At 44.9% G+C, this 26419-nt stretch overlaps 3 protein-coding genes across 10 annotated transcripts; 2 read left to right on the top strand and 1 right to left on the bottom strand.

Moving 5' to 3' along the window:
* The first annotated feature begins 2499 nt into the window (after window positions 1-2499).
* Window positions 2500-8205, top strand: ZBTB3 (zinc finger and BTB domain containing 3). Of its 3 annotated transcripts, none has more exons than XM_033119537.1 (2): window positions 2500-2622; window positions 2967-8205. In XM_033119537.1, the coding sequence occupies exon 2, from the start codon at window positions 3016-3018 to the stop codon at window positions 4570-4572; it is 1557 nt and encodes a 518-aa protein (XP_032975428.1). In that variant the 5' UTR covers window positions 2500-2622; window positions 2967-3015; the 3' UTR covers window positions 4573-8205. The 3 variants fall into 3 exon arrangements, with proteins under 3 accessions (XP_032975428.1, XP_032975429.1, XP_032975430.1); XM_033119538.1 differs by having other exon boundaries at window positions 2509-2517; XM_033119539.1 differs by lacking the exon at window positions 2500-2622 and adding an exon at window positions 2682-2687.
* A 128-nt stretch (window positions 8206-8333) lies between these two features.
* On the bottom strand, window positions 8334-16387 carry TTC9C (tetratricopeptide repeat domain 9C). 6 transcript variants are annotated; one of them, XM_033119551.1, is made up of 5 exons: window positions 16249-16379; window positions 14883-14963; window positions 14536-14792; window positions 11041-11223; window positions 8334-10036 (listed from the first exon to the last, which is right to left on the bottom strand). In XM_033119551.1, the coding sequence occupies exons 3-5, from the start codon at window positions 14771-14773 to the stop codon at window positions 9942-9944; spliced, it is 516 nt and encodes a 171-aa protein (XP_032975442.1). In that variant the 5' UTR covers window positions 14774-14792; window positions 14883-14963; window positions 16249-16379; the 3' UTR covers window positions 8334-9941. The 6 variants fall into 6 exon arrangements, with proteins under 6 accessions (XP_032975442.1, XP_032975441.1, XP_032975440.1 ...); XM_033119550.1 differs by lacking the exon at window positions 16249-16379 and adding an exon at window positions 15428-15548; XM_033119547.1 differs by lacking the exon at window positions 14883-14963 and adding an exon at window positions 15428-15568 and having other exon boundaries at window positions 9693-10036; window positions 14536-14823; window positions 16249-16386.
* A 74-nt stretch (window positions 16388-16461) lies between these two features.
* On the top strand, window positions 16462-26216 carry HNRNPUL2 (heterogeneous nuclear ribonucleoprotein U like 2). The gene is made up of 14 exons (XM_033119536.1): window positions 16462-17033; window positions 18947-19082; window positions 19378-19454; window positions 19655-19794; window positions 20101-20191; window positions 20288-20400; window positions 20622-20885; window positions 21182-21304; window positions 21670-21798; window positions 22331-22499; window positions 23837-24037; window positions 25043-25116; window positions 25375-25482; window positions 25602-26216. Exons 1-14 carry the CDS (start codon window positions 16496-16498, stop codon window positions 25680-25682), a joined length of 2244 nt encoding a protein of 747 aa, XP_032975427.1. The 5' UTR covers window positions 16462-16495; the 3' UTR covers window positions 25683-26216.
* Window positions 26217-26419: the final 203 nt, after the last annotated feature.

Genomic DNA, 26419 nt, shown 5'->3' on the forward strand with positions numbered 1-26419 from the left:
CTTTTGACCAGGAAGCTGGAGCAGTTGTGTGCAACTATCCATTGCAGATACGCAGATATGGCAACAGCTCCTCTTGTTGCAGTGGCCAGAGATAGAAAGCTCACACACAGTTTGTCATGTGCTATAATCTACCTATACTAGCTTAATACCTCTATTCCCTGAATAAAAACTTTTCTCTAAAAAAAGTATCTGATTGAATGATGCTTAGAAAGATGTGCCCTGGTATCCTATAGCTCTGTGTACTCCAGGATGGGAATATGTGTATCCCAGCTTTGAGAAGCAAAGCCAAGTTGTGCCCTGCTTAATTAATGGTGCTCTTGGGGTAAGAGAGGCCAAAATCTAGCACACACTTGATTTATTACGCTGTGGTGGCCAGTAGTCTGCATAGACCAGAGGGAATGACTTTTTCAGATTTGCACAGAGGTTAGAAGAACTGTAATTTTAAATATCTAGATCCACCGTGCACGGCAATTCCAAGTGTGCCAAGCATACAGTCTTTGTGCCCAAACTCAGGCTCATCTTCATTCTGATCCCTTCTGCACCTATAGAAACATGATTGCTTATGCTTCCCAAACAACCTATGCTCCTCACTGCTTGGCAACTGCACCAGCCCTCTTCCCTACAGAGGGTTTTCCTTCCAGTCCCCCGACTTTAAATATCATTTCTATGCTGATGACACTCCCAGCATATATCTCCAGCCCCAACGTTTTCCTTGATCTTCAGGCTCACAAGTCTAACTGGCTAAGGGGAATTTCTCTCTGCATAAAGGGTCAGAAACAGAACTTTCAATTTTTCTTGCCATTGTCCCCATCTCAAAATGGTTCTTTCAGTCACACCATTGCTCATGCGAAATGTCTGGCCATCCTTACTCTTTTAAATTCTTTTGTCTCTGATCTCCTATCTTAATTTTAGAAAATTCTGTTGACCCAGAACTTTTCTCTAGCTCTACCACCATTATCCTTGTGTAGCCACCATCATTTCTTGTGGGACCATTTCCATAGCTTCCTCTCTGTTCTCACTTTGATGCCCTGTGGTCCCTTCTCCACAGAGTAGCCAGGATAAGCCTTTAAAAGCAAGAATCATATCAGAGCATTTCCCTGCTTAAAACCCATCAATGGTTTCCCAGTACACTCAGAATAAAATGCAAACTCCTCACCAAGGCCAATGAAATTCCATGTCTAGCCACCTGTGAGAGACTAGATTTTCCTCACATAATCAAAACAACATCTCATAATAGCTTGAAAACAGAAGCAGATGTGAGAATCCAGCTGTTTTCTATTAAGCCAGACATTAAAGAAATTTGGAAAAATGAAAAATAATGCCACTATTTTCACTACATATTTTTTGGTTTCGGAAAATATAGTAATTTTTCGTAAAAAAATGAAAATGTTACTTGTATTAGTCTTAATTCCTATACAATAAATATTGTATGGCTTGGAAGAATATCTTGAAGAGGGAGGGTCTGAAGCTGAGGCCCTGTGGCCTGTATGTCTCTAGTAGAAAGATGGAAAGTAGATGAACTGACCCTAATTCTGGTAAGGTCTGATTGTAGGGCTTGGCTGTGGAACAAAGTGGAGATGTCTAATGTGATGGGGGAAAGGGTGAGCAGTGGGTGCAGGACACCGAATTACTCCTCTGGTAACCCTGTCAACACATTGCCCTGGTCAGGGAAGAGGCAGGTTATCACTGCCTCCCAACCTACAGCCCTTTCCTCCAAAGAGTTCTTCAGAAGTAGCCATGCTCTTTATTCTCCTGTCCTGCAGTATGTTAGGGCTTTGAGCCCACGTCCTTTCTTCCTATCAACACTTGCTCAGTATGCTCCAGACACAGAGGACGCTCCAAACTCTTCATTGTAAGCTGACTACAGAGTTCAGGCTATGGACTCTACGACAGCATTCACGCAACTGCTAATTCTCTGCCACCACCATTACTGAGTCTGGAGCCCGAATCATCAGATTGGAGGGAGTGAAGCCGTAGGGCACCTTGGAATTTTTGAGGGCGTAAGGAACCTTCAAGAGACAACTGCAGTTCAGAGAGGTGTAGCTATTGCCCACGGTTACAGCAGAGCAGGGTCTAAATTCAGGGCCTCCTCAGTACCACACCAGGTTGCTGGTTCTGTTTATCCTGGTCACCTTACAGCGGACGCGACTTGTACGTTAAGATACAACACTGAGAGGCAGAGTGCCTCGTGTCTCGTCGCGAGGGCGTCGCACTCTGCTCCCTGGAGCGCGGTCCTTGCCCTCCTCCCGCTTCAGGTAGATGGATAAGCTTAGCCAATCCAGAGGGCTCTGGGGCAAAGAAGGCGGGAGGAGGAGGAAAAGTTTAGGACAGGAGTTCCATCCAATCCGGCATCTAACTGCCTGAGCGACGGCCACCAGCACCCACTTAGAGACGCCGCTTAAAGAGGAAGGCTAGTTAGTGGACAGTGAACCAATCCGTGACAAAGGAAGGCAAACTTGAGCCAATTGCAACTGAGAAGGTGGGAAGGGGCGGAGTTCGCCCAGTGGCTGCTCGGTGGTGGGTGAGGGATCAGCTTTCTCTACTAGTTCCCACCCTAGGACTTCTTAGCCCCTGGAGTGCGACAGAGAGAGGCTCAGGGAGTTACCGGAGTGGGGCGTAGAGGTATCACCCGGGAAGGTCTGGGAGGGAAAGAGACTCTTAGTTGGAGGAGCTGCTGGAATCTACCGGTGGGCGTCGAGGAAGCGGAGGCTGGTTGGGGGGCGGGACTTCCTGGGAGGGGCTTTGTAAACTGGGCGGGGTCTGCTGCTACGGTTAAGCCAAGGGGGCGGAGTTAAAAGGAGACCAGTGGGTGTGATTTAGGAGAAAGGAGAATTGCAATTTAAGCGAGCGTCTTGGGGTCAGAACGGTGTTTCTAGAGCTTTGGGGGTGGCAAGTGATAGCCCAGGGCTGTCGCTAAGGTTTCTTGGAGAGGTTACTTGCCCTAACCCACTGCCCTCTCTTCCCAGGGAGCTACTGGTGGGGACCTTTCTAGGGGCTTCCCCTTCGTGGGGTGCTATGGAGTTCCCAGAGCACAGCCAGCAGCTGCTGCAGAGCCTCCGAGAGCAGCGGTCCCAGGGTTTCCTTTGTGACTGCACCGTGATGGTGGGTAGCACCCAGTTCTTGGCCCATCGGGCTGTGCTGGCCTCCTGCAGCCCATTCTTCCAGCTTTTCTACAAAGAGCGAGAACTGGACAAGAGGGATCTGGTGTGTATCCACAATGAGATTGTCACGGCCCCAGCCTTTGGGTTGCTTCTGGACTTTATGTATGCTGGCCAGCTGGTCCTGAGAGGGGATACCCCCGTGGAAGACGTACTGGCAGCTGCCAGCTACTTGCACATGAATGACATCGTCAAGGTGTGTAAGCGGCGGCTGCAAGCCCGGGCCCTGGCAGAGGCGGACAGTACCAAGAAGGAGGAGGAAAGCAGCTCACAGCCCCCTAGTTTGGAGTTTTTGTCCAGCACTTCCCGTGGTCCCCAGCCTGCCTTGGCATCTGCTGAGACATCAGGCCATTGGGCCAAAGGGGAATGGAAAGGCCCTGCGGCTCCCTCACCTACTGTGTGTCTTCCAGATGAGCCCCCAATGCCCGGTGGGGCTGACACTACACAGCCTGGCGTGGAGGTTGACTCACCGAATCTACGGGCACCTCCTCCACCCCTGGCTGATGTCTCTCTTGCCAGTCCCAGTAGCTCCACAGAGACAGTTCCTGCAAACTACTTCTCTTCTGGCCTCCCAACAGTTTCAGTGGAGCCACTGGCTCCCCTTGATGTGGGTTCTGACAGTCTGAGGGTGGTAGAACCAAGGGGTACTGGAGGACCATTACAAGGTTTCTATCCCCCAGCTTCAGCTGCAGCACAAGTCCCAGCCCCAGTTCCGTCCCAGGCTCCCACCGCAGCAGAAGCTGAGCTGGTCCAGGTGAAAGTGGAAGCTATTGTGATTTCCGATGAGGAGCCTGACGTGTCAGAGGAACAGTCTCAGGGTCCTGAGGGACTGTTCTCACCTGGAGGAGCAATGTATGGTGGACAGCCCCCCCAGCCAGAGGCTTTTGAGGAGCCCAGGGTAGCAGGACTGGAGGAGGTGGGGCCAAGTGACCACTTCCTGCCCCCAGATCCTCCCCTCCCCTACCATTTGTTGCCAGGTCCAGGGCAATATCATCGAGGACTGGTGAACTCGCCCCTGCCTGCTCCTCCAGCCCTGCATGAGCCACTTTACCTGCCTTCTGAGTATGAAGCAGCCCCAGGAAGCTTTGGGGTTTTTACTGAGGATGTTCCTACTTGCAAGACATGTGGAAAGACCTTCTCATGCTCTTACACACTACGGCGACACGCCACAGTGCACACACGTGAGCGACCTTACGAGTGTCGCTACTGCCTGCGCAGCTACACGCAGTCAGGGGACCTATACCGTCACATCCGCAAGGCTCACAATGAGGATCTGGCCAAACGCAGCAAACCAGATCCAGAGGCTGGCCCCCTCCTAGGACTACAGCCCCTCCCTGGCTCCCCTACGGCAGACAGACAGAACAACTGTGGTGGAGGACCACCCAAAGATTTTGTACTTGGCCCCAAAAACTAACATCTGGGGAGCATGAGCTGATGCTAGGCCTGTTCCTTGCCATTGTTGGGGCAGCACAAAAGGTTGGAAGCATCTTATTTCCCCTGCTGGGTGACAGAATGAAGATTCTCACCACGCTGAAGCTTCCTCTCATCCTTTTCTTTACCCAGCCAGATAGCAGGACCTTATGGATCTCAGTCAGCACGAAGGGCACTGGGAATTTTCCTGGGGTGTAATCGCTTATCTGCATTCTGGACCATAAAGCTAGCAGTGAAAGTATCTCATTGAACTGACGTTGGCTGGTTTCTTCCACAAACCTCTGAATCCTGACTCTCTCCCTCCTGATCTTTTAGGAAACCGATATCTGTACTTGGGTTAGGGGTGGGGGTCAGATTGCTTATGAGGCAAGAAGTGAGATAGGCAGAGGGCAATGTAGACTTTACTTAGGAAGAGTATACAAATTAGGGAATCTTACAAAATTATGGTTTATTGTTGTAGTTGAGTTCCTGTGTACTGGGCTGTATTAGGGACTTCATATACTCATTTACTCCTCAACAACTTGATGAGGTGTTAGCTCCCGCACCTTTCCCACCGACAAGGAAACTTGACACTCAAAAATCAAAGTTAACTTGTTCAAGGTCACAGACCTAGTGAAGGGGCAAGCCAGAATTTGAACCATGGCTTGTGATTTAAAACACTCCCCATACTGGTTTAAAACATTGTTGAAGATAGTTAACTAGAACTGTGAGTTGTTTTCTTTGGTGGCCTCTTGAGTGTTTGGCTTTGCTCCCTTACCCCTTACCTCTGCTTTCCATGTAAAAAGACCTTTGGTTGGCTGTTTCAAAAACATATGCTGTATCAATAACTTGAAATGTTTGCCTACATGTCATAAATATGAAGTGAGGTCTCTGCAGATGAGAAACTAAAAAGCAGAAAATACTAAGCTCCATGGTGGTAGGTCTGCAGGGGGAGGTTGAGGGCCTGTGGTATGGAAATGATGGGTGCTTAGGGAAACTAAAGCAAGAAAGTCCAGATGAGAGAAGCTCATCTAGTCCAACTCCCTCACTTAATAACTGTGATGACAACCTAGAGAGGTCAAATTACTCATCTACTGTCACACAGGTGGTGACTGACAGTAGATAGCAGAGAAATGGGAGTTTGGGGTGTTGCTGTGGGGTGGGGAGGAAAGAGTCCTAGGAATGTAAGAGAAGGGTCTGTCCTAGTCTGTGGTGAAGAGTGCTGCTGTAGGATGGACTGGAGGGCTCCCTACAAACCCTTCTCTCCAGCACATAAGGAACTGAGTGCAGAAAAAGCAGGAAGGAAAATTTAGAAAAAGGTAAAAAATACAAGTAAATTTTCTGAATTTTTTGGGGGGGATTTGTCTGTCATAATCAGTACTGTTAACTCTTACTAACAAGTTACATTTTTTGAGTTATAGGAAGGAGACAGAGCTGAGTGTTGACGATTTGGCCAAAGAAAGCTCCTTATCTGGGGCATTATGGGAAGCAAAAGTTGATGCTTAACATGTTCATGGCTGGAAGAGTGACTTCTACACCTTTCACTTTCCTTGTGTTGGAATAACCTTTGAGTTTATCTTTCAAATGGCTAATTTTATTTATGCCAATACATTACTACCTTAACTCCTTGGTGAAACAAAGCAAGACATACATATGTACAATTAGAGCTATTCTAGTTGAGTGGAGCACCTTTTCCAAAATCTTTCCTACAGTAAATCAAAATGCCTAAAAACAATCAGTTGCCTTTAAGAGGGTGAATTTTATGGTATGTAGAACATTATATGTATGTGTGTATATATATGTATGTATGTATATATACACACATATAGTGAGGGGGGGAAAATTGGTTGCCTTAGAACATTAGTTCCTAAAAGCAAGGCATGATCAATATCTGTGTCTACATGTACATATAGTGTAAATAATTTCTCTGGACAGTCTGGAGAACACAGTTACCATGGTTACTGTCTCAGCCACCCTTAATACCTAAGAAGTATCTGTAACTTGGTGAAATTCTGCTAAATAGCAAGCATTTGCTTTCAGTTCCCAGCATGAGATGCATTTTTTTATTGACGTATAGTTGACACACAATAAATTAGTTTTAGATGTGAGATGCATTCTTCTTTGGAGGTGGCAGGTAGGAATTTTCAAGATGTTTAAAGCAGCAGCCAACACAATTAAGGCCACAGTTGCCTCACTTTCTATCTGCTGGACACTAGGAACACTTTATGCCAGTCTGTAGAGGTATGATCAATATTTTCTTTAGTTTCCACTGCTCTTGATGGTCCCAACCATGGATTCAAGGAAGGCCAGGTCAGCTCATCCAACCTTTAGTCCAACACTGGACCCTTCTTTTGCCAGTTAAACCTCTGAGAGAACTCAGTCTCCAATGGAAACCTACTCTATTGTTGGACAGATCTAATAGTTGGATAATGCTTCCTTCTACTGAGCCAAAATCGGCCTCCTTTTATGCGGATGGGCCGGGCCCCAGCTTCTTAAGAGTTTCACCCTGAGAAGTTATTTGCTTTTGAGTTATAAGCTTCATTTCCAAACAACTACCCTTTGCTCTCCAGCTTTAAAGATGTTATTTCTAATTTAGGATTTCATTTCTTTTCCTAATTGGCTATTTTGTAAGTGTGCCTTTACTTGGTGTCTAATGCCTCTTCAATCACCAGACATTTGGCCAAGCTCAGCTTCACAAAACTCACCAGTTCAGCCTATCACATTGGCTTTTTTTCACACTGGTTTTGATTTTAATTTGTCCAAAGCCAGTGTTTCCAAAGATGGTTTACTTGGACATATACTTTTTTATTGTAAAATCTATTTTTATTCATTTTTTTTTTGCAAATATGATGTGCTCCAAAGTCCCCTCCCCAATTTTATCAGTAAACAATTTTGGCATTCAGCTGTAAATCTTGAAAAAAAAATAAATTATCACACTCAACAAAATTGACAGTAATTCTTCTTGTTCAAATTTCCCTAATTGTCTCATAAACTTTTGTTTTTTCAAATCAGAATCCAAATCCCAAGGGTTTTAGGAGCTCTGTGCCAAAAACTGGGAAGCGACCAATATATATATATTTTTTATTTCAGTCTCATAAACTTTTAGTATTTTTCAAATCAGAAGTAGTGTCACGTTTACTTGGCTGATGTGTTTCTTAAGCCTCTTTTAATCTATAGGTTACCCTCTCTTACTTTGCAATTTGTTTATTGAAGAAATTTGATTCCTCGTCCCATGGTTTCAGAGTCTGGAGTTTGCTGTTTACATTCCCATAGTGTCATTTAACATGTTCCTCTGTCCAAAGGTTTCTTTAAAATTATATGTTTAGATAAAATATTAACTAAATAGCAGTATGTGGTTTTGGCAAAATTGTAAAGGGGGTGGGGAGGAGTTTGGAAAATACTGTTTTGAACTGTCCCTTAAAGTATGTGCCAAAGTATGAACCTTCACATCCACTATGAAGGCTTTCTTTTCAAGCAAACCCTTAAATCCTGTGGAAACCTTTAAGATTGGTAAGGTGAGCAGCCTCCGGACCTCGACAAACTTCGGAGTATTAGAGATTTTGGTACCTTCTGGCTGATTCCTTCAGGATGTGGGCTTGCCAGACCTCCTCCAGACCCAGTCAGACAGCCTAACTTTGTCCACTTTCCTGTTCATTAACATCTCCATAGGAGCTGGCCTTGGAAATAAAGACTGAAATGTAAGCCCCACCACTTTGTCTCTTAACAGTGCTAATAAAAAGATGAGTGCAATAAATTTCTAAAACACATTTTTAAATATCAGTTTTATTTTTTCCTCATTGATGAAGAGGATAGCTCACTGTAACATTAAGTCTTGGGGTAAAAAACAAAAACAAAATAAAATCAGAAAGCAAAACCATGCAAACCATGCAACTGACAAAATTTTAGCAACAATCAAGGCTTAGAAATTTAAGCAGCTTGGAAGAGGAATAAAATATTCTACTTTTGTTAGTTCTGTCCTTGGACTTCATAAGATTATTTGATAGAAAAACTGTCTGTTGTGAGCTAATGGTTGTATTATTTAAGGGTGGAGGGAGAAACAAAGAGAAGCCTGAAGCCTAGATCACTGGGAGAGAGGGTTTTACTAATAAAGGGGAAAGAACTCATGTACACTCTATAAGACGAAGGTGTTTTGTCATTTCCCCCCTGAAATCTGTCTGAGGTTATATGATGGCTAATGCTTATCATTAGCACGTCCACTCAAAGGTAGAGGCAGTGCTCCATGGTCTCATCTACTCTGTAGAACTCATACACTGGGCATTATTCGAGTAGAATGACAATCCTTGTTGATGGAGCTTTCTATTGAGTCATGACTGCACCAGACTTGCAGCCTGCACCTGTGCTCAACACAGCTTCCAGAAAGTTCCTAAAAGTGCTTAAAAAGCACTAAAGAAGAACTCTTCCTCCTTGTTTCCCTCCTCTATAAAGGAACTGAGCTCTTGTAAAACACAAGGTGACTGGTAAAGAATAGATTTATGTTTTTATCCTGCTCTTTTATGATTGTTTCTAAAAAGAGTAATCTGTCTTTCCTAATGTTTTAGAGAAACGAGCAACGAGCATACTATATATAGCTATGTGCCTATTAAAACTTAAAATGTGTACTTGTGTGTTTTTTTGGCATGAAGGCTGAAGGGTTATTAAATAAATACTTAAGTGCTTGACTCCAGAGATTTTAAGATAGAAGAGTTTAATGAAAAAATAAATAAGTATACTATATTCATGATGAGTATAAACAATAACAAACACTAGAAATTACCAAGAGAAATAATAGGAACCAAATACTCCTGTAGGGAAAAAACAATCTGAATGTATATGAAATATTAAGAATAAGGAATTAATTTAATCAAACATGGTTAATTTCAAATTTTTCATTTTAAGACATGTGGGCCCAATTTATAATTGTCTATAGTTTCACCAAAGAAATATATTGCCCAGTTTGTGGCCTGTGTAACTTTAACTTTGGGCATCTGCAGAAACAAAGGAAGAAACTTCTGTCAATCATTATTTCATCCTCTGCTCGCCTTCTTCTCTGTACAGGAATACATCTAACAACATCGATCATTAACCTATGCCATAGATATGACTAATTCCACCCACCGCTAATGAATGTTTTCTGCTTCTATTCCTCAAGGTAAATGTCCCCCAAAATACCATGTATTGAAAGCTATCCAAATATATAGACGGACAGACAAAAAAGAGGCAGACTGTATAAGTGGTAGTTTGTGGAGGACTATAGACAAGATAGAAATCCACCTTGGTCAGAGGTATGGGGTTAATTCTCTTGTGAGGCTCAGATTTCCCTTGATGGGTCTTTAATGGTTCACCTAAGTTCCAGTGGACGAGCATCCTTCTCTATTAACCAAACATGCCCAGGTACAGCTGCTTCTCTTTCCGATGGTAGCTGCTGAGTTCGGACTGTGTTAGCTGAAGGTACCGCCGGACGTTGGCATCTTAGAAGAGGGTGAAGAAGTCAGACACAGACCATAATCACACCTCAGGGACAAAGACTTAACATACTTCCATTTTTTAAAAATCATTCTAAGATCTGAATATATCACAACTATTCCATGCAAAAATAAATCTCATTAATACTACTTCGGATTTAAAAAAAAAAAAATCTCTGTACAGGGCCAGGCTGGTTGCTAATTTTATAAGGAAAGGAGTTTGAAGAAATAGTTATTGTAGCAGAGCCGCAAAAGATAACTCTACGTGGGTGGCAGTTAACCTATATACTTGAAGGTAAGAAAGATGAACAAGTGGCTCATATTTTATATCTTTATTAATTCACAGTGGCTGTCTTATGCAGTTAGTGAGATTTTACTGTATTGTTATAACATTTGGGGATCCTCGACTTTTAGCATCTAGCAGTTGCTCTAAGCCAGAATGGGAAAAAAGAGACAATTTTCAGTGTTGAACCAGCCATCTGCTTAGCAATATCCTTTTTGCCCTGGAAACAAAGGAGCAAGTCTGATTCTCTCTCTATAGGCCTTTTTCTAGGTCATACCTGGGCTTAGTTGAGCTAAAGGATAAATTGATAAAGCAAAAGCCAGACCCCAACTAGAGAGCTGGAAAAAATGAGGATTATCAAGTGTATTCACTGGAATCCAGATCCTATTTCAGTCACAACTTAGGAACTGAAACTTGAAAAACAATGCTTTAAAATCTCTCTCACTGGGGGGAGTAGAGGAAATTATATATGTGCCCTTTTAAGCATAAAGATTTCTGGAGGATATACCATATTTGCTTTTCTGTGGAGACAAGAATACAAGAGTAGAAGGCCTGTTTATTGCATACTTTTATACTTTTTGAATTTTGAACACGTGAATGTATTATTACCTAGTCAAAAAATTAAATAAATTGAAAAAGTACAATAAAACAAAACCAGCTTCCAAAGCTACTCCCTCAGTGGGACAATTTCCTTTGTCCTTACCACTTCAACCCCTTTCTCTCTCACCTTTTGGCTGCCTGCTGACAGCGGCCAGGAGGTAGTGCCGAGCTTGGTCATAGTCCTGCAGATGGAAAAAGGCCACTCCAGCGCGATACAAGGCCTTGGCATTATCAGGCTGTCGTTCCAGGACTTTCTGACTGTATTCTTTCACTCGTTCATAGTTTACTGGCTCCATCTGAAGGAGACAGGCTAATGGGGCCAAATGAAAGGCAGAGAGAAGAGGGAGGAGGGCCTTATTGCACTAAATTCCATTGGCCGACTCAAGTCAGTACCAAACATAGGATGATTACAACAACATTCACCCTCCAACAAATAAATGTTAGGTGTCTACAATGTGCTGGACATTCTTCTAGGCACTGGGGATGCAGCAGTGAATAAAAGCTCTACTTACCTTCGACCTTCTTTAGTATCTACCGAATGCCTACTAGTACCTAGCGTTGGGATAGGCCCATCTATAAAACTGGTAAGAACATATTTTAAAAATTTAAACCTCTTCCTCATTGTGTCTCTTCTACCCAAGAATCTCTGCCTTGAATCTCCCATTTCACCACCATTCTTGTACTGCAGCTTTGTTAACAACCATGGTTGCCATTACTTGTGTGAGGCAAGAGCAATCATTATGCTATGTGCTTCTTTAATCTTCTCATCCCCCTATGAAATCTGTGTTACTACTTCCATTTAATAGATGAAGAAATCAAGGCTCAGAGAAGTAAAGTAAGTTGTCCAAGATCCCACAGCTTGTAGGTGGAATGAGTAAGAAATCTGAACCAAGGACTCTCTAATTCCAAAATCATCCTCATTCTCTATTATGATTCTCTATTACTTCACCATTCCCTTGGATGACTGAATGGCATCTCAAAATACAAATCTGTTCAGGAGACAACGTTCAGGCCAATGTTCTGTCTTTGTATAATTAAGAAGGGAAATGGTTCCCTATTTCATAATTGTGGGAATTAAACCCAGTATTATCACATCGTGGTGCTGAGAACCGAGAACGAAGGCTGATGAGTTATTGAAGGGCCTAGGCTGATGTTTGCATTCCTTCTGCAACATCCCCACCAAGTGGTCATATGGTTTATATTTAGATGTTTCCCCAGATTGGTGGTCACTTAATCCATTGCTGTAGATTCATCCATTCAACAACTAGTTATGGAGTAATGAGCACATGCGAGGCAGAGCGGGAGCAGGGGTTTAAGAGGAACAAAACAAACATCTTGATGAGTAAAGAGCTAGTTCCCAAGTAGTAGGAATACACAATAAACAAATAAATGAAGTTTTCAAAAGTGCTTTGAGAAAAACAGAACTGTCCTGGGATAGTGAATGAGGTCAGAGTGCAGTTTGGTTACTGAAGGCCTCTCTAAGAAAATGACTTCTGAGCCAAGATCTGAATGACAAGGGTCATTCAAGGGATAAGGCATTCTAACCTGACAGAAGAGATCGTACAGAGCTGCTGGAAGGTGGAAATGTACTTTACAAAGTCAGTGTATGGAGAATCCAGATCCTGTCCAGCCCTGCAGATAACGGTCAGAGTTGGGATTTTTTCCTAAGTGTGATGAGATGCCATTAGAAGGTTTTAGGTAGTGACACGATCTGGCTTCCTTCTCTGTACAATGGGGATAACCCTAACTTCCTTCCAGAATTTTTGAGAAATGAGATATTGTAAATAAATTCTCACCATGTTAATTGGCAGGCAGTAAGTGAAAACTTTTAATTCAGTGAGTCTTTAGGGAGCATCTACCAACCACCCACAAGCAGAGGCTTTACAGATAGGTGGCTGAGCCATGGTCTCTGCCTTCCAGTCCACCTGCAGTCAAGACATTGACAGGTACCCATCTCTACAGCATCTCATTTCCTTGACTTCTAGTCAGTTCTTTAATACATATCCTATTCTCTAATAGTGTGCAGTATTCTGCAATAAGAATTCTGGAGTTAAGAATTGCCCAGGTTTAATTTTAGTTCTATCGCTTACTAGCTGTTTCCTTAAATTTACCTCAAATGATTTTTATGACACTTAAATAGGTTAATACGTGTAAAGGGCTTAAACAGTGTCTGCCCATGGCATTTTGTAGATGTCACCTCAATGAGCCCTCCCTGACCGCTCTCTTTAAAAGTGAACGCTCCCATGCCGGTAGCAGTCACTATCCGCATTTTCTGCTTGCTTTCTTTTAGAAGGTACTTATCACCTTCTAACATCTATATATGTTATTCTTGTTGATGTTAATTGTCCATCTCCCTTACTCGAATACACGTTCCATGAGCGGGGATCCTCAGCAGCTAATAAATAATTGTTCAAATAAAACTTTAACTATTATAATTATTATTGTTACTTGAGTCTAAGAGTAGTACTATACACACACTGTAAAAAAGCTAGATTTTAGGGCCAGCCTAGGGGGCTCAGGTGGTTGAAGAGCAGTGCTCCTAACACCGAGGTCAGGGGTTCAATTCCCACATGGGCCAGTGAGCTGCGCCCTCTACAGCTGAGATTGTGAACAACAGCTCTCCCTGGAGCTGGGCTGCCCTGAGCAGCCAGAGGTTGGCAAGAGCTGCGGTGGGCTGCTGTGTGCTGCCACGCGGCCAGTGGCCATCGTGAGTGGCCGGCTGTCAGCGTGAATGGCAGGACCAGCGACCTACTGCCTCAGCGGAGGAGTAGAAGGCTCATAATACCAGCATAGGCCAGGGAGCTGTGTCCTACATAACTGTACTTAGAAACAACGCCTTGAACTGGAGTGGGAGGCGGGGGCAAAAGAACGGGGAGAGAAGCTAGATTTTTGCCACACCACAGCTGATGAGTATTATAGTAAAAAAAAAAAAATCACTTTTAAACAACCATTACAAAGTGTAAAAACCACTCCTAATAATTTCTAGGGCTTCAACTTGGCCCATTAGAACGTTTTAATATACTTCAAAATAATTAGCTCTATGGTTATTTTTGCTGCCATAGAACAGACCTAAGAATTAATCTTTCTCCTGGCAGATTAATCCTAGAGATAGTCTTAACATCCATTAAGGCCATCTGGAGATTGAAGATACTTATCCAAGATACCATCTAGCTGATTTATAAGGAGGAAAATGAGGAAAAGCTATCAAAAACATCTAATATGGATGACTTACATCAGCTGAAGCATGTGCCTTCTTTCCTGTTTTTTAAATACTAAAGAAACAACATCATGAGGGTAAGTTCAGTACTTTCTCTATAGCGCGCACAATTCCCTAAACGTATCAGCATCACCTGGGAGTCCCTCAGATCGTGGGCACTACCTCAGGCCCATTAAATCAGAATCTCTGGGGGTGGAGCTCAGGAGGTGTGTTTAACAAACTCTCCAGATGAAATGTGAGACTGCCGCCCGACAGAAACTCAATTAGTGCCATATAGATTGGAAATTATTTCAATTCATAGCAGAATTAGATGACAGCAGAAAAGCACGTCAGTGTTTTTTCCCAATGGTCAGATTTTCATGTGCCTGCCTGTATACTCTACCCACCCTTCAGGCCTGTTCTTACCAGCTAGATTGTTGTAGCAGTCTGTCTGGATGGTGTGCAGTATGTTTTCTTGTTCAGGTGTGAGAGCTGGGCCCTGAGGTCCTAGATTAGGTATCGGGGAGGGCAGACTTGGATCCAGACCCCGCAGCTGAAGCAGAGCTCGATGGTACCTACTCACGGCATCTCGGTACTTCCCTTCCCGGTAACACTGGTTCCCTTTCTCCTTGTACAGCTGAGCCTCGTGCAGGCGCTTCTCCATAACTCTGTCGCTCAGTTCTCTTGAGGAATTGGGGAAAAACAACTGAAGCTCTGGAGATGGAAGCAAAATTACTGATTTTGATAGCCGATTTAAGTAGGGAGGAAATTACCCTTCTCCAGGAGGCCCTCCAGGGAAGGAGTTTTGCTTTTCACTACAGCTCCTCCCGCTCCTCTGCAGTATTTTTCAATCTCTAGAAGTGCAGGAAAATAATCAGGGAGAGGATGTGGCAATAGTAAAGCCAGAGATTAAGTGATTTTCCAAAGAGATGATTCGGGGTGAAGAGACCCTGAAAAAGCAAAGGCCGCACTAAGGAATTGGGGGAGGCATGCGAACGCCGGCGAATTTACTTCCTCCTTACTTTTAGACACACCTCCCTGACCTGGAAGTGAAAGGAAGTAGGCGGGGACAACGGCTAACAATAGTCTAAAAGGCTTGACTCCATCCGAGTTCTTTATTCGCACATATTCAACCAGCAATAGTTGACGTCTGTACCAGGAGCTGGGGAGCCGAGGTGAATGTGACCCGTGCACCACAACCCACAGGCCGAGACTGACCCAACCGCAGAGCAGCTCAGCTGCAAGTCCTCCAAGCCCCGCGGCCAGCCCCTCTTGCAAATGCCCAAGCCCGGAAATCTTCCCCTGGGCTTCGGTTTACCGGCCGGAGCATCCAAATGACAGGATCCGGTCTCCTGACAGTTTGTTGTTTCAAGGGTCGCGCGCATTGCGCCACGGCATCCAATCAGAAACGACCCCAGAAAAGTAATCCCGCAAAACGACCTCGCCTCTGCAGCCTCCCCTGCGGACCAACACAGAAAAAAAATTAAAAAAAATCCCCTGGCAGCTTCGCCAATTGGAAACGGACGATCATGGATGACCAATCAGAATTGCAGATGACGATTCAAGTTGGCCAATAAGAGAGCTAAACGGCGAGGTCAGGGCGTCTGTTGCTGGGTAGAAGTTAAGGGATGGGGGCCAAGTGGTTACGGTATTCCTTGGTTTTGGAGAGCCCTTTGGCTTACCAAGCAGAAAGACAATTACTAGTAGGCTTTCACGTTGCAACAGCTTCCTTCCTGGCTCTTATTTTTTTCTGACTCTCAACAAGCTGCTGTACGTAGAGACAGTAGAGGAAAGGGACTAGTGAGCAAACCCCAAGACGACAGCGCGATCCGGTCAGACGGGAGTGAGGGTGGTAACTGGACTGAAGGGGCGTGTGGGAAGGGAGCTCCGGGCGGCTGCGCAGTCCCCGACTGGAAGTACGAAAAAACGGGTGCGCACACGCCTCCGTGCTACGAGGCACTTGAGCCGCAGCCAGCCTTCCCCGTCTCCGGCTCCGGCGCGGCTGCGCGGTGAAACTACCGGCGGCGATTGGCCCAGAGGGTAAGAAGGGGTGGGAGGTTAAAGGGAGGGAAGTCCGTCGTCCTCGGCGCGCGCCCGCCAGCGGCAAGGGGACCGAGGGAGCAAGAGGGGAAATATTACCCTAGTGCGTGGTTTTGGGGTCCTCGGGCCTAAAAGGGAAAAGGAGCTGGAGGGAGAACCAAACACGACGTAGCGGAGGCTGCGCGCAGTCCTTGTTGCTTGCGTGCGTCCGTGCGTGCGCTCGCTCGCGCGGGCTCAGTGCTGGCGCGTGAAGCGGAGGCGGGCGGCGGCGGCGCCTGCGCGGTTGGGCTCGGTCGACGGTTCGCAGGGGAGGAGGCGGCGGGAGGCGGAGGAGGCGGCGGCTGCGATGGAGGTGAAGCGGCTGAAAGTGACCGAGCTGCGGTCGGAGCTGCAGCGGCGGGGCCTGGACTCACGCGGCCTCAAGGTGGATCTGGCGCAGCGGCTGCAGGAGGCGCTGGACGCCGAGATGCTCGAGGACGAGGCCGGCGGTGGCGGGGCCGGGCCCGGCGGGGCCTGCAAGGCGGAGCCTCGGCCTGTGGCCGCGTCGGGCGGCGGCCCGGGTGCGGACGAGGAGGACGACGAAGAGGAGGAGGAGGACGAGGAGGCGCTGCTTGAGGACGAGGACGAAGAGCCACCCCCTGCCCAGGCCTCGGGCCAGGCCGCGCAGCCGCCGCCAGAGCCCCCGGAGGCGGCAGCTATGGAGGCCGCGGGCGAGCCGGATGCTTCCGAGAAGCCGGCGGAGGAGGCCACGGCCGAGTCAGGTGGGGTAAATGGTGGCGAAGAGCAGGGCACCGGCAAGGGGGAGGAAGAGGAGCCGGAGGAGCGGAGCGGGGACGAGACGCCGGGATCCGAGGCGCCGGGTGACAAGGCCGCAGAGGAACAGGGTGAGGAGCTGGCAGCGGAGCCCGACTCCAGCATGCCGGGTGCGCCCCTGTCCCAGCACCCAGCCCTGCACCCCAGGGGCCGATCCCTTCTGATCACTTGCCTGAAAGTGCCTGATTCCCATCGGCATTTGATGGGACACCCCAGGGGACGGGACTTCCATTCTCTATCCCCTTTCTAGGAGGTTTGGCCGCCTCTGGTGGCCTCACTCTCTGCAGGAGGGAGGTTCTTGCTTAACTCGGTTCGTTGGTGGTAGTGGATGGAAGTGAGCCGTTTTGCATGCGAACTGCCTTTGAGCTACCTGTGGAGCAGCCTCCCGCGGTGCTGGTTATTTTTTCCCAAATCGAGAATGAGAATGCGTTAACGAATTGGCGATTCCACGGACAGCCAGACCGACTGTTGGAGGCTACCTGACTGTTGACTTTTTCGCCGTAAAAATATTAAGCAATAAACAATTCGTCAAAGTTCGCTCCATCAGAAGCACATTGCTAGAGTTTGAGCCACACAGAGAATCTGGCCAATCTAACCTTGTTCCTGCTTTAGCAGCAGGGGACAGCCTGTGGTGTGAGGGTGTCGAGTTTAATAGTTAACTAGTGAAGAGAAAGCCTTAATCTAGCACATTTAAAACAAGTCATTGAACTTGGCTAGGGGGTTTACTTTGTATTTTTAGGATTAAAATATAATCTTCCCACTGAGTTGATGGACGGGCATGTTTGTAAATTTGCTGTACACTTAAGTAGCCGTTTACATTTCTGGTCCCTAACTAACTTAATTGAAATGATTGAGGTTTTGGTGGGCCCATTGAGTAACCTTGTGGAAGAGAATGTGTAGCGTCACCGCGGGGAGTTAGTGACCTTTCTCTCTTCCTTTGAAGTGATTGGATGGTTAGAGGTGATCCATACTATCTGTCAGAGTGGGTTGGAAAACTAGAGTGTCTTCCAAGTCTTAGTATGTATGAAGTCGGTTGCCTTAGTTCGTTTTAGAATACATTTTTTAGGCTGCTACTTAGTATAGTATAATTGGAACCCATTCTACAATAGTCACATGCAAGTTGAAGATTGTCCTATGTCCTGGAACAAAAATCCCATTACATAACCTTTGACTTAACGTGTATCCCAAATAACAGATAATAAAGGTTGAGGGATAAAGGACTGCTTTAAATTATTATTAAAAACTTTCTTAGTATTGGAAACTGCAAAAGCCTAAGGAAAAATTCTTTTGTTTTTCTCTTGTAAAGAATGTTGCTAAATATATGACAACACCTTTCTGCCCCAAATTATGTGCAGTAAAGCTACAGTATTATTTATGGGTTTCTTGTGACTTAGTGGTTTGCTCTTGTAACTTTCAGTAAAAATACAGCTCTGTATCATGCACCTGAATCCACTTGCTAGATAAGTAAAGCCGTGATGGCTGTGCATTTTAAAGCTGGAAAGGCAAACTCTTTAAAAGAAATTCACAAAGTGAGGCTTCTGTATCATGAAGCTGTGGAAGTGTTGGAAAATACGTTTTCTGTCTAGCTTAAATTCTCATCTGACAATCAAGAATTTAAATTAACCTGTGAAGTTTTAAAAAATCAAGACTTAGGGGATATATTTTTCATGTCATATTGGTGGGGAAATCTGCAAGTTTGACCTGATTTAAGCAGATAAATTTAGAATGCAAAAATTGTCCAATTTTTATCTACTGCTTGCCTGTAACTAGCCCATAGTGTCTTTTTTTATTATTTTTTAATAAAAATCCCAGGTAATGACAGGAAGGTGATCTTTGAAAATAAACCACTCTGTGGATGCAGTGGGAGTAACTTGGCTACTCTGATTAGACAGATACTCAGATCCCCTTAAGTTTCTGTTGGTTCTGAGCTTATTCTTCACTCTAGTATGAAAAACTGCTGATTTTCTTTCCCTCCTTTTTGTAGGAGATGACCAAGATAGTGAAAAGTCAAAACCAGCAGGCTCAGATGGTGAGCGGCGGGGGGTAAAGAGACAGCGGGATGAGAAGGATGAACATGGCCGAGCTTACTATGAATTCCGAGAGGAGGCTTACCACAGCCGGTGAGGGAAACAGTCCCTTTCATTGAAGGGAGTGTCTGCTCTGATATTGGTATACCTGGTGTTGATTGGAGTCTGCAAAGAGGGGTGGATTAAAAATGGAATAGGGTTTTATAGGCATAAGTTTTAGATTGAATCTACCCTGGAAGCTCCTGTTGCCCTTTTCTCATTTGCTGAAAGAAGCTGTCTGCTGGAATTTTATATTCACTGATAGTTAAAAATGGACGTGATGTCATGCAGACACTCCTCAAAGAAGAGGGCTTTGGTTACATTGTATTTGCTTTTCTCTCATGTATAGCTCAAAGTCTCCACCACCCACCGAAGAAGAGGCAAAAGATGAGGAGGAGGATCAAACTCTTGTGAACCTGGACACGTGTATGTATGAGGCAGACAGGTTGGGATTTTAACCAATCAGAGGTGATTTGGGAGATTAAAACTTCATGGCCTGCAACTTTTAAGAGATTTAGCACATGGGAAACTTTGTATCCCTTCTTGACAACTAGGTATATTTGTGTTCTGTTGATGGTTATCGAGTGTTAGTCATTAGAGTAAATAGATTGCTTCTTTCTTAATAGATACCTCGGATCTCCATTTCCAAGTGAGCAAAGACCGCTATGGAGGGCAGCCACTTTTCTCAGAGAAGTTCCCCACGCTGTGGTCTGGGGCAAGGAGTACTTATGGAGTGGCAAAGGGGAAAGTCTGCTTTGAGGCCAAGGTAGTATGTACAGCTCATTAAGACCATTCATTTATTAAATTATTCATTAAGCTGTGTACTGGACTCTTGCCCACCAGTATTTTATTAGTGTAGAAAAAGGCATCACACTTTAACAATAAATAACCTTCACTCCATTAACCAAGAAATTGATCCCCATGGCTTTGGTTTAAGTTCATTGACAGTTGTTATTTTGATGTCGAGTTTTGATAGTTGCTTTCAGTTTGTATAAAATTCTTGTCTTTTTAACTTAAACTTTGCTTCTGAGTTGCTCAGAGTATCTGAGAGTTCCTTTTCCATCTTGAACAGGTAACCCAGAATCTCCCAATGAAAGAAGGCTGTACAGAGGTTTCTCTCCTTCGAGTTGGATGGTCTGTCGATTTCTCCCATCCACAGCTAGGTGAAGTGATTTTAACTCAGTCGTTGGTATTGGCTACCATATTCCTTACTCCATGAGAAGTTTGGGTGTAAGTAGCTAACTTGTAGTCTATTGTAGGTGAGGATGAATTCTCTTACGGTTTTGATGGACGAGGACTCAAGGCAGAGAATGGGCAGTTTGCAGAATTTGGCCAGACTTTTGGGGAGAATGATGTCATTGGCTGCTTTGCTGTAAGTGCTCCTAGACTTGTGGATTCATAGCAAGAAGTGGGTAGAGGGCACTGGGAATTCAATTTGCTTCCCATCAGCTGCTGTCTTTTATGCATTTGACACATTGCTTGCTTAGTTGTGAAGTTTTGCTTTTTGTTTTTTTAATAAAAGATTAAATTGTAAGATTTATTCAACCCCAAGCCCTATAAGCTCATAAATGCTCTTATCTTTTGTCACTGTAGAATTTTGAGGCTGAAGAAGTAGAACTTTCCTTTTCCAAGAATGGAGAAGACCTAGGTGTGGCATTCCGGATCAATAAGGAATCCCTGGCAGACCGGGCCCTCCTACCCCATGTCCTCTGCAAAAATTGTGTTGTAGAATTAAATTTTGGTCAGAAGGAGGAGCCCTTCTTCCCACCACCAGAAGAGTTTGTGTTCATCCACGCTGTGCCTGTTGAGGAGCGCGTGCGCACTGCAGTCCCTCCCAAGACCATAGAGGAGTGCGAGGTACGCCACCCAGCACAGAGCCTTAGTGCTCAGGCTTCGCAACGATGGGTGGGTAGCTTCTCTTCTCAAAGCTTGACTGAACTGGGGCAGGGGAGGATTTTGTTTTTCCTCATTTTTCCTTTTATTACCCTCAATGACAAAAGTTTTATAATAAAACATTTATTTTTTAAAATCAGTGGAATCCAAGAGTGAGCAATGAAAAGTAAATCCTCCAGGGGAGGCCATTATTAAATTGGGCTTTAGAAACATGGCCCTCACTTATTTTTCATAGCATTCCTGGTGCTGTTCACTTGCAGGTGATTCTGATGGTGGGACTGCCTGGATCTGGAAAGACCCAGTGGGCACTGAAATACGCAAAAGAAAACCCTGAGAAAAGATACAATGTCCTGGGAGCTGAGACTGTCCTCAATCAAATGAGGGTGAGTTGCTGGGGGGAGATTAGTCAACTGTGGTATTTGCTCTGGACGTGGGTTTAGTCTTTCAAGTGTCTGAGAACAAGGGTCCCACAAATAGAGAAATGAGTTATTTTCAGTATGTGTTAAAGGGAGATTTTTTTTTTCCTTTGCTGTGTTGTCATTTCTGAGAGCTGATAAAATCTGGAATACATCCAGATTAAGACTAGAAATAATTCCTACAGGAAATGGACTATATTCACGGCACTGAGGAATAGGGATGAAATAATGTGATAGCTTTGGCATTTCAAGAGATGACACCAGTGACTTTTGGACTTCAACTTGCTGCATAACTTCTTGTGTTTCTCTTCATTTCCTCTCAAACTCATCAGATGAAGGGGCTTGAGGACCCAGAAATGGACCCCAAAAGCCGAGACCTTTTAGTTCAGCAAGCCTCCCAGTGCCTTAGTAAACTGGTCCAGATTGCTTCCCGGACAAAGAGGAACTTCATTCTTGATCAGGTATTTTTCAGACTTCCAAAAGAAACCTAGTTTTACAGAAGGTCCAAAGATTAACGTTTTGGCGTCCATTAAATCTGAGAAAATTACTTAGAGTCAAAGTGGTATGCATTTGTAGAGAGAGACTTAATTAAGGAACAGAATCAGTACACCTTATTATGACCAAGTGGTTGTGTGTTGTGGTTTTTTTGAACTCAGAGATGCTGCTGCTTAGTGTTTCCACTAATATATGGACCCAGACTGTAATACATACAGTAGAGGTAATGGAAAGTGTTGGAACTCTTTTGGATTCCTGGCTCTACCACTTAACTAGGTTTGTGACCTTGGACAAATCTTGGCCTCTATGAGTCTCAATTTTCCTGATTTGCAAAACCCAGTATCTGTCATGTAGAGTTCAAAGAATTAAAGAAGATTGTTTATATAAGACCCTCCCTGATCTGGTGCCTCATTTGTAAAAGATGCTCAGTAAGTGTTTTGGTTGAATGTGAGTGATAATTCTTATTCCTAAAACATCTGTGATTCCTCCTGTCCTTAGTGTAACGTGTACAACTCTGGCCAACGACGGAAACTATTGCTGTTCAAGACTTTCTCTCGGAAAGTGGTGGTGGTTGTCCCTAATGAGGAAGATTGGAAGAAGAGGCTGGAGTTGAGGAAGGAAGTGGAGGGAGATGATGTGCCTGAGTCTATAATGCTGGAGATGAAAGGTGGGCTAAACTTAGACAAGTTAGAGATCCTCTTCTTGGCCAGTGAACACCTTACTAGGGCTTCTTAGCACCTGGAGTGATTCTCCATGTTTAAAGTGTAAACCTGAAGAGTAAATTAATGGTAAATGAATAAGCAGAGTGAATGGAGAAGCAGTAATCCTTTAGCTCATTCTGGATAAGATTCAATAAGGGAAATAGTGATAGACCACAGGATAGTTAAATCAGAGGCTTCATTGACTCAGTTATTCATTTAGTAAATATTTAAAAGAGTGTCTACTGTTCGTCCAATACTATTCCAGACGGGGAAATCGTGAATGAAACGAAGTGCTGCTTTATTGAATTTATATTCTAGGGGCGTGGTGTTACGATTCAAATTAAAGTAATAGTGGTTGGGTTGAATGATCTCATATCTTGATTTCTGATATTCACATTAGGCTTGTTTTTTGTTTGTTTTGGTTTTTGATATGTGCCTGCAATCTTTAATGCAACACAAAGCCTAATAGCAAGGTCCCCATAAGGCAGAATAACCTATCTTGATTGATCTTGCTTCCTGCTGTTCCCTTCAGAGTGTGATTTTTCCCTTTGCTGCCTGCAGCTCCTGGTTTCCCACCTGCCCTATTGACTGATGGCTCTTTGAATTCTGATAACACCCAGGGATGGGAGCTGGTTACAGTCTAAGAGCCAGGTTGTTCATTCGAATTTACTAAGAGTGAGCTGTGCCAGTCCATAGCTGATATTCAGGCACTTGGAGGGATCTACTTCAGTTTTATAAAAATGAGGGTTAACTGGATTCATCTAAGAATTGAGAAAGCCCTCACTGAACTGAATTATACGGGAACTCAGCTCTGAACTTGATGTTTAGAGACTGGAAGATATGCCAGCCCGTCATCTACAGGTGATGAATAAGACCCCATGTACTCTTGATTCCTGTTCTCCTAGTGTAGATGAGTAAGTGCCTTTCGACTTGGGTTAGTTTCTTATCAGCCTCTTTTAAACATGTATTTCTTAGCATCTTATCTAACCAACACCAAAACTTTCTCAGTTACTTTTAGCCTCTGGCTACCTGCTTCTGTCCTGATAAGAAACCTTAACCCAGTTCACTCTTAATTTATTATGGATCACCTGAGAACTTGCAAATCTACAGTTTGCAGATAGCCCTTTGCCTGGGGCTGTTACAATTTTGGGAAAACTTACGGTAGAGAAAGTACCAGCACTTTTTTGTGTATCAGTAGAGGAGGCTTAGAAAATCTTATTCTTCCTGTAATAGAGGTTTTATAATGAGATCTTACCCATCTATGCACTTTTCAGGCCCACAAGCTTCTCTCTTACTCTTATAGCCAACTTCTCTCTGCCTGAAAAATGCGACTATATGGATGAGGTGACATATGGAGAGCTGGAGAAGGAGGAAGCTCAGCCCCTTGTCACTAAGTACAAGGAGGAGGCAAGGAAGCTGCTACCCCCCTCCGAGAAGCGGACAAACCGCCGAAACAATCGAAACAAGCGCAACCGGCAGAACCGAAGCCGAGGCCAAGGCTATGGTGAGTCCTGGGGGCCTGCCAGCCCCCAGCTGCAGTCTGTGCTTTGTGCTGAGCGGGATCCACAAGGAAACCAAGTCAAGTCACTCAAAATAAGGAATAAGGAAGTAACTTCTTTATGGAGTTTCTTTCTTCCTACGTCCTTTACCCCCAGTTTCTGTGCTTTTTCCATAATCCTTCGACAAAGGTAATTATTTTTCAACAAAAATATTTGTTTCCGTGGAAAGCAATGCTTGAGCCTTCTCATTTGTCTAGTTTTCATTTTTACAAGTGGGTTCCCCATTCACTGTTGCAGTATTTCTGAAGGATTTGTGCAGTGAAATTGGATCCTCATCTTAAGTTTTCTTACTGCTTTGTCCAGTAGATCAACCCTGCTGTACAGACCATAAAGTGAACACATTGTTCAATAATTTTGGGGGTTACAAAGTAATTTATACTGAATGTCTAGTTTGTCATTTAATCCTCCAGTGTGCATTCACTGCCCTTTAAAAATGTGTGTATATGTGTGTGTAAGTGTGTGTTAGTGTTAAGTCAACAAAATTATTGAGTGCCTGCTGTATGCTAGGCACTGGGAATACCAACAACAATTCCTGCCCTGGAGGAGCTTATTATTTAGACTTTGTTTCATTTGTAGAAAATGAGGGGTCTGGGTTATATGACATCTGAGATCCCTTCCAGGGCTGAAAGTCTGTGATTCTATGAATGGCAGTTTTTACTCATGTTTCTAACTCTGCCATGTATCCTTTTGCCATCTTAAATGTTTTGCAGGAATTGGGGAGCTTCAAAAGCAAGGTGGCTTGGTTTTCTTGTGTTTATTCCTCTGCCCTCCCCCCTCAGACTTTTTAAAAGATCCTGGCTGGTGCTTTAATTAACATTGTGTGCGCCTGACAGAAGCAGGCCTCCTATTCCCCCAGAATGGCCTTTGGCTCCGACTTTTTGATTTCCACTCAGACATGGAGCCAGGACCCCACGCCAGCTGTCTGAGCGCCCTCTCCATTTCTCTTCCAGTGGGCGGGCAGCGCCGAGGCTACGACAACCGGGCCTACGGGCAGCAGTACTGGGGGCATTCTGGAAACAGAGGGGTGAGTGCAGCTCTCCTTCTGCTCCTCCCTCTGGGCCGTGCTAGCCATTCCTATTGGCTTGGGGGAGCAGAGTGGTTTGGGCTGTTTTCTCAGGGCTTAGGGTTTTGCCCATTTAATGTGTTCCTCTGGAAGAATTTATCCTGGGAAGGTTATCCTGTTAAAATATCAAGCTGAGATGTGTCTCATTTAAGACGGGGCTAGCTGTGGCTTGTGATGCAATAAACCCATAAGTCTTCACTCCTCTTTCTCCTTCCTCAGGGTTATCGTAATTTCTACGATCGGTACAGGGGAGACTATGATCGATTCTACGGCCGAGATTATGAGTACAACAGATACAGAGACTATTACAGACAGTACAATCGGGATGTAAGTATCTTTTGGGACTAGAGAGGGTGACGGGGGGCAGGACCAGAGGAATGAGTGTCATGCCTCTCAGTCCTCAGCCGGCTGTGGCTGCCAGTGATGGGGTTTCCCCTCTCTTCTAGTGGCAGAATTACTACTACCACCACCCCCAGGACAGAGACCGATACTACAGGAACTACTACGGTTACCAAGGGTATCGGTGAAGCCCCTGCCCTTGTCGCCTGTCAGCCATGAAGCTGAATCTCTGGGGGTGCCAGGCACCCCCCAAAACACAACCAAGGAAAACAGGGGCTGTCGGGGTGGGGCTGAGCTGCCGGGGAGGGGTGGTGGGGGGGAGGGTGCGTAAGCGGGTGGGGGGGTGGGGGAGGTGGAAACAAACAACAAAACTGTACATTTTTTTTAAAGTTTGTTGAAAAAAATATTGTCTTATTCTATAAAACATTTCAAACCTAGTTAGATATTTGTAATCAAAAAACATTTGCGCAGAAAGCAGCACTTAGGGCTGCCTGTCCTGTACCCTGTGGTTGGACAGGAAAAGAGCTAGAAATGTCACCCTTCTGACATTCTATGGCAGCTGGACTGGCAGCCAAACAAGGGAGAGTGATGACGTGGTGCGCAGAGGGTGGGGAAGCGTGTGAGGGCACTCTCCATAGCAGGCAGGAGTGGGGACAGAGGGAGAGCTTGTGACTGGGGCAGTGAAAATAAATGATTGGCTCTTATCAATCACTTGCACCAACTAACCGTTTGTACTTTCTTTACCGACCTTTCCCTCTTGGGATATCTGGTCTGGTGGGCTGGGAGACCAAGTGTCCCTGTCTCCACTTTGCTGTGCCTTTGCGCTATTTGGCTGAGGCGTGGAGACTACCAATTGGATGGGTCAGTTATCTGGGATTCCCAAGCCAAGGAGACATGGGCACTGTGCTTGTTTGCAGAGCAGAAT

The sequence above is a fragment of the Rhinolophus ferrumequinum genome, chromosome 11, assembly GCF_004115265.2.
Source record: "Rhinolophus ferrumequinum isolate MPI-CBG mRhiFer1 chromosome 11, mRhiFer1_v1.p, whole genome shotgun sequence".
Lineage (NCBI taxonomy): Eukaryota > Metazoa > Chordata > Mammalia > Chiroptera > Rhinolophidae > Rhinolophus > Rhinolophus ferrumequinum.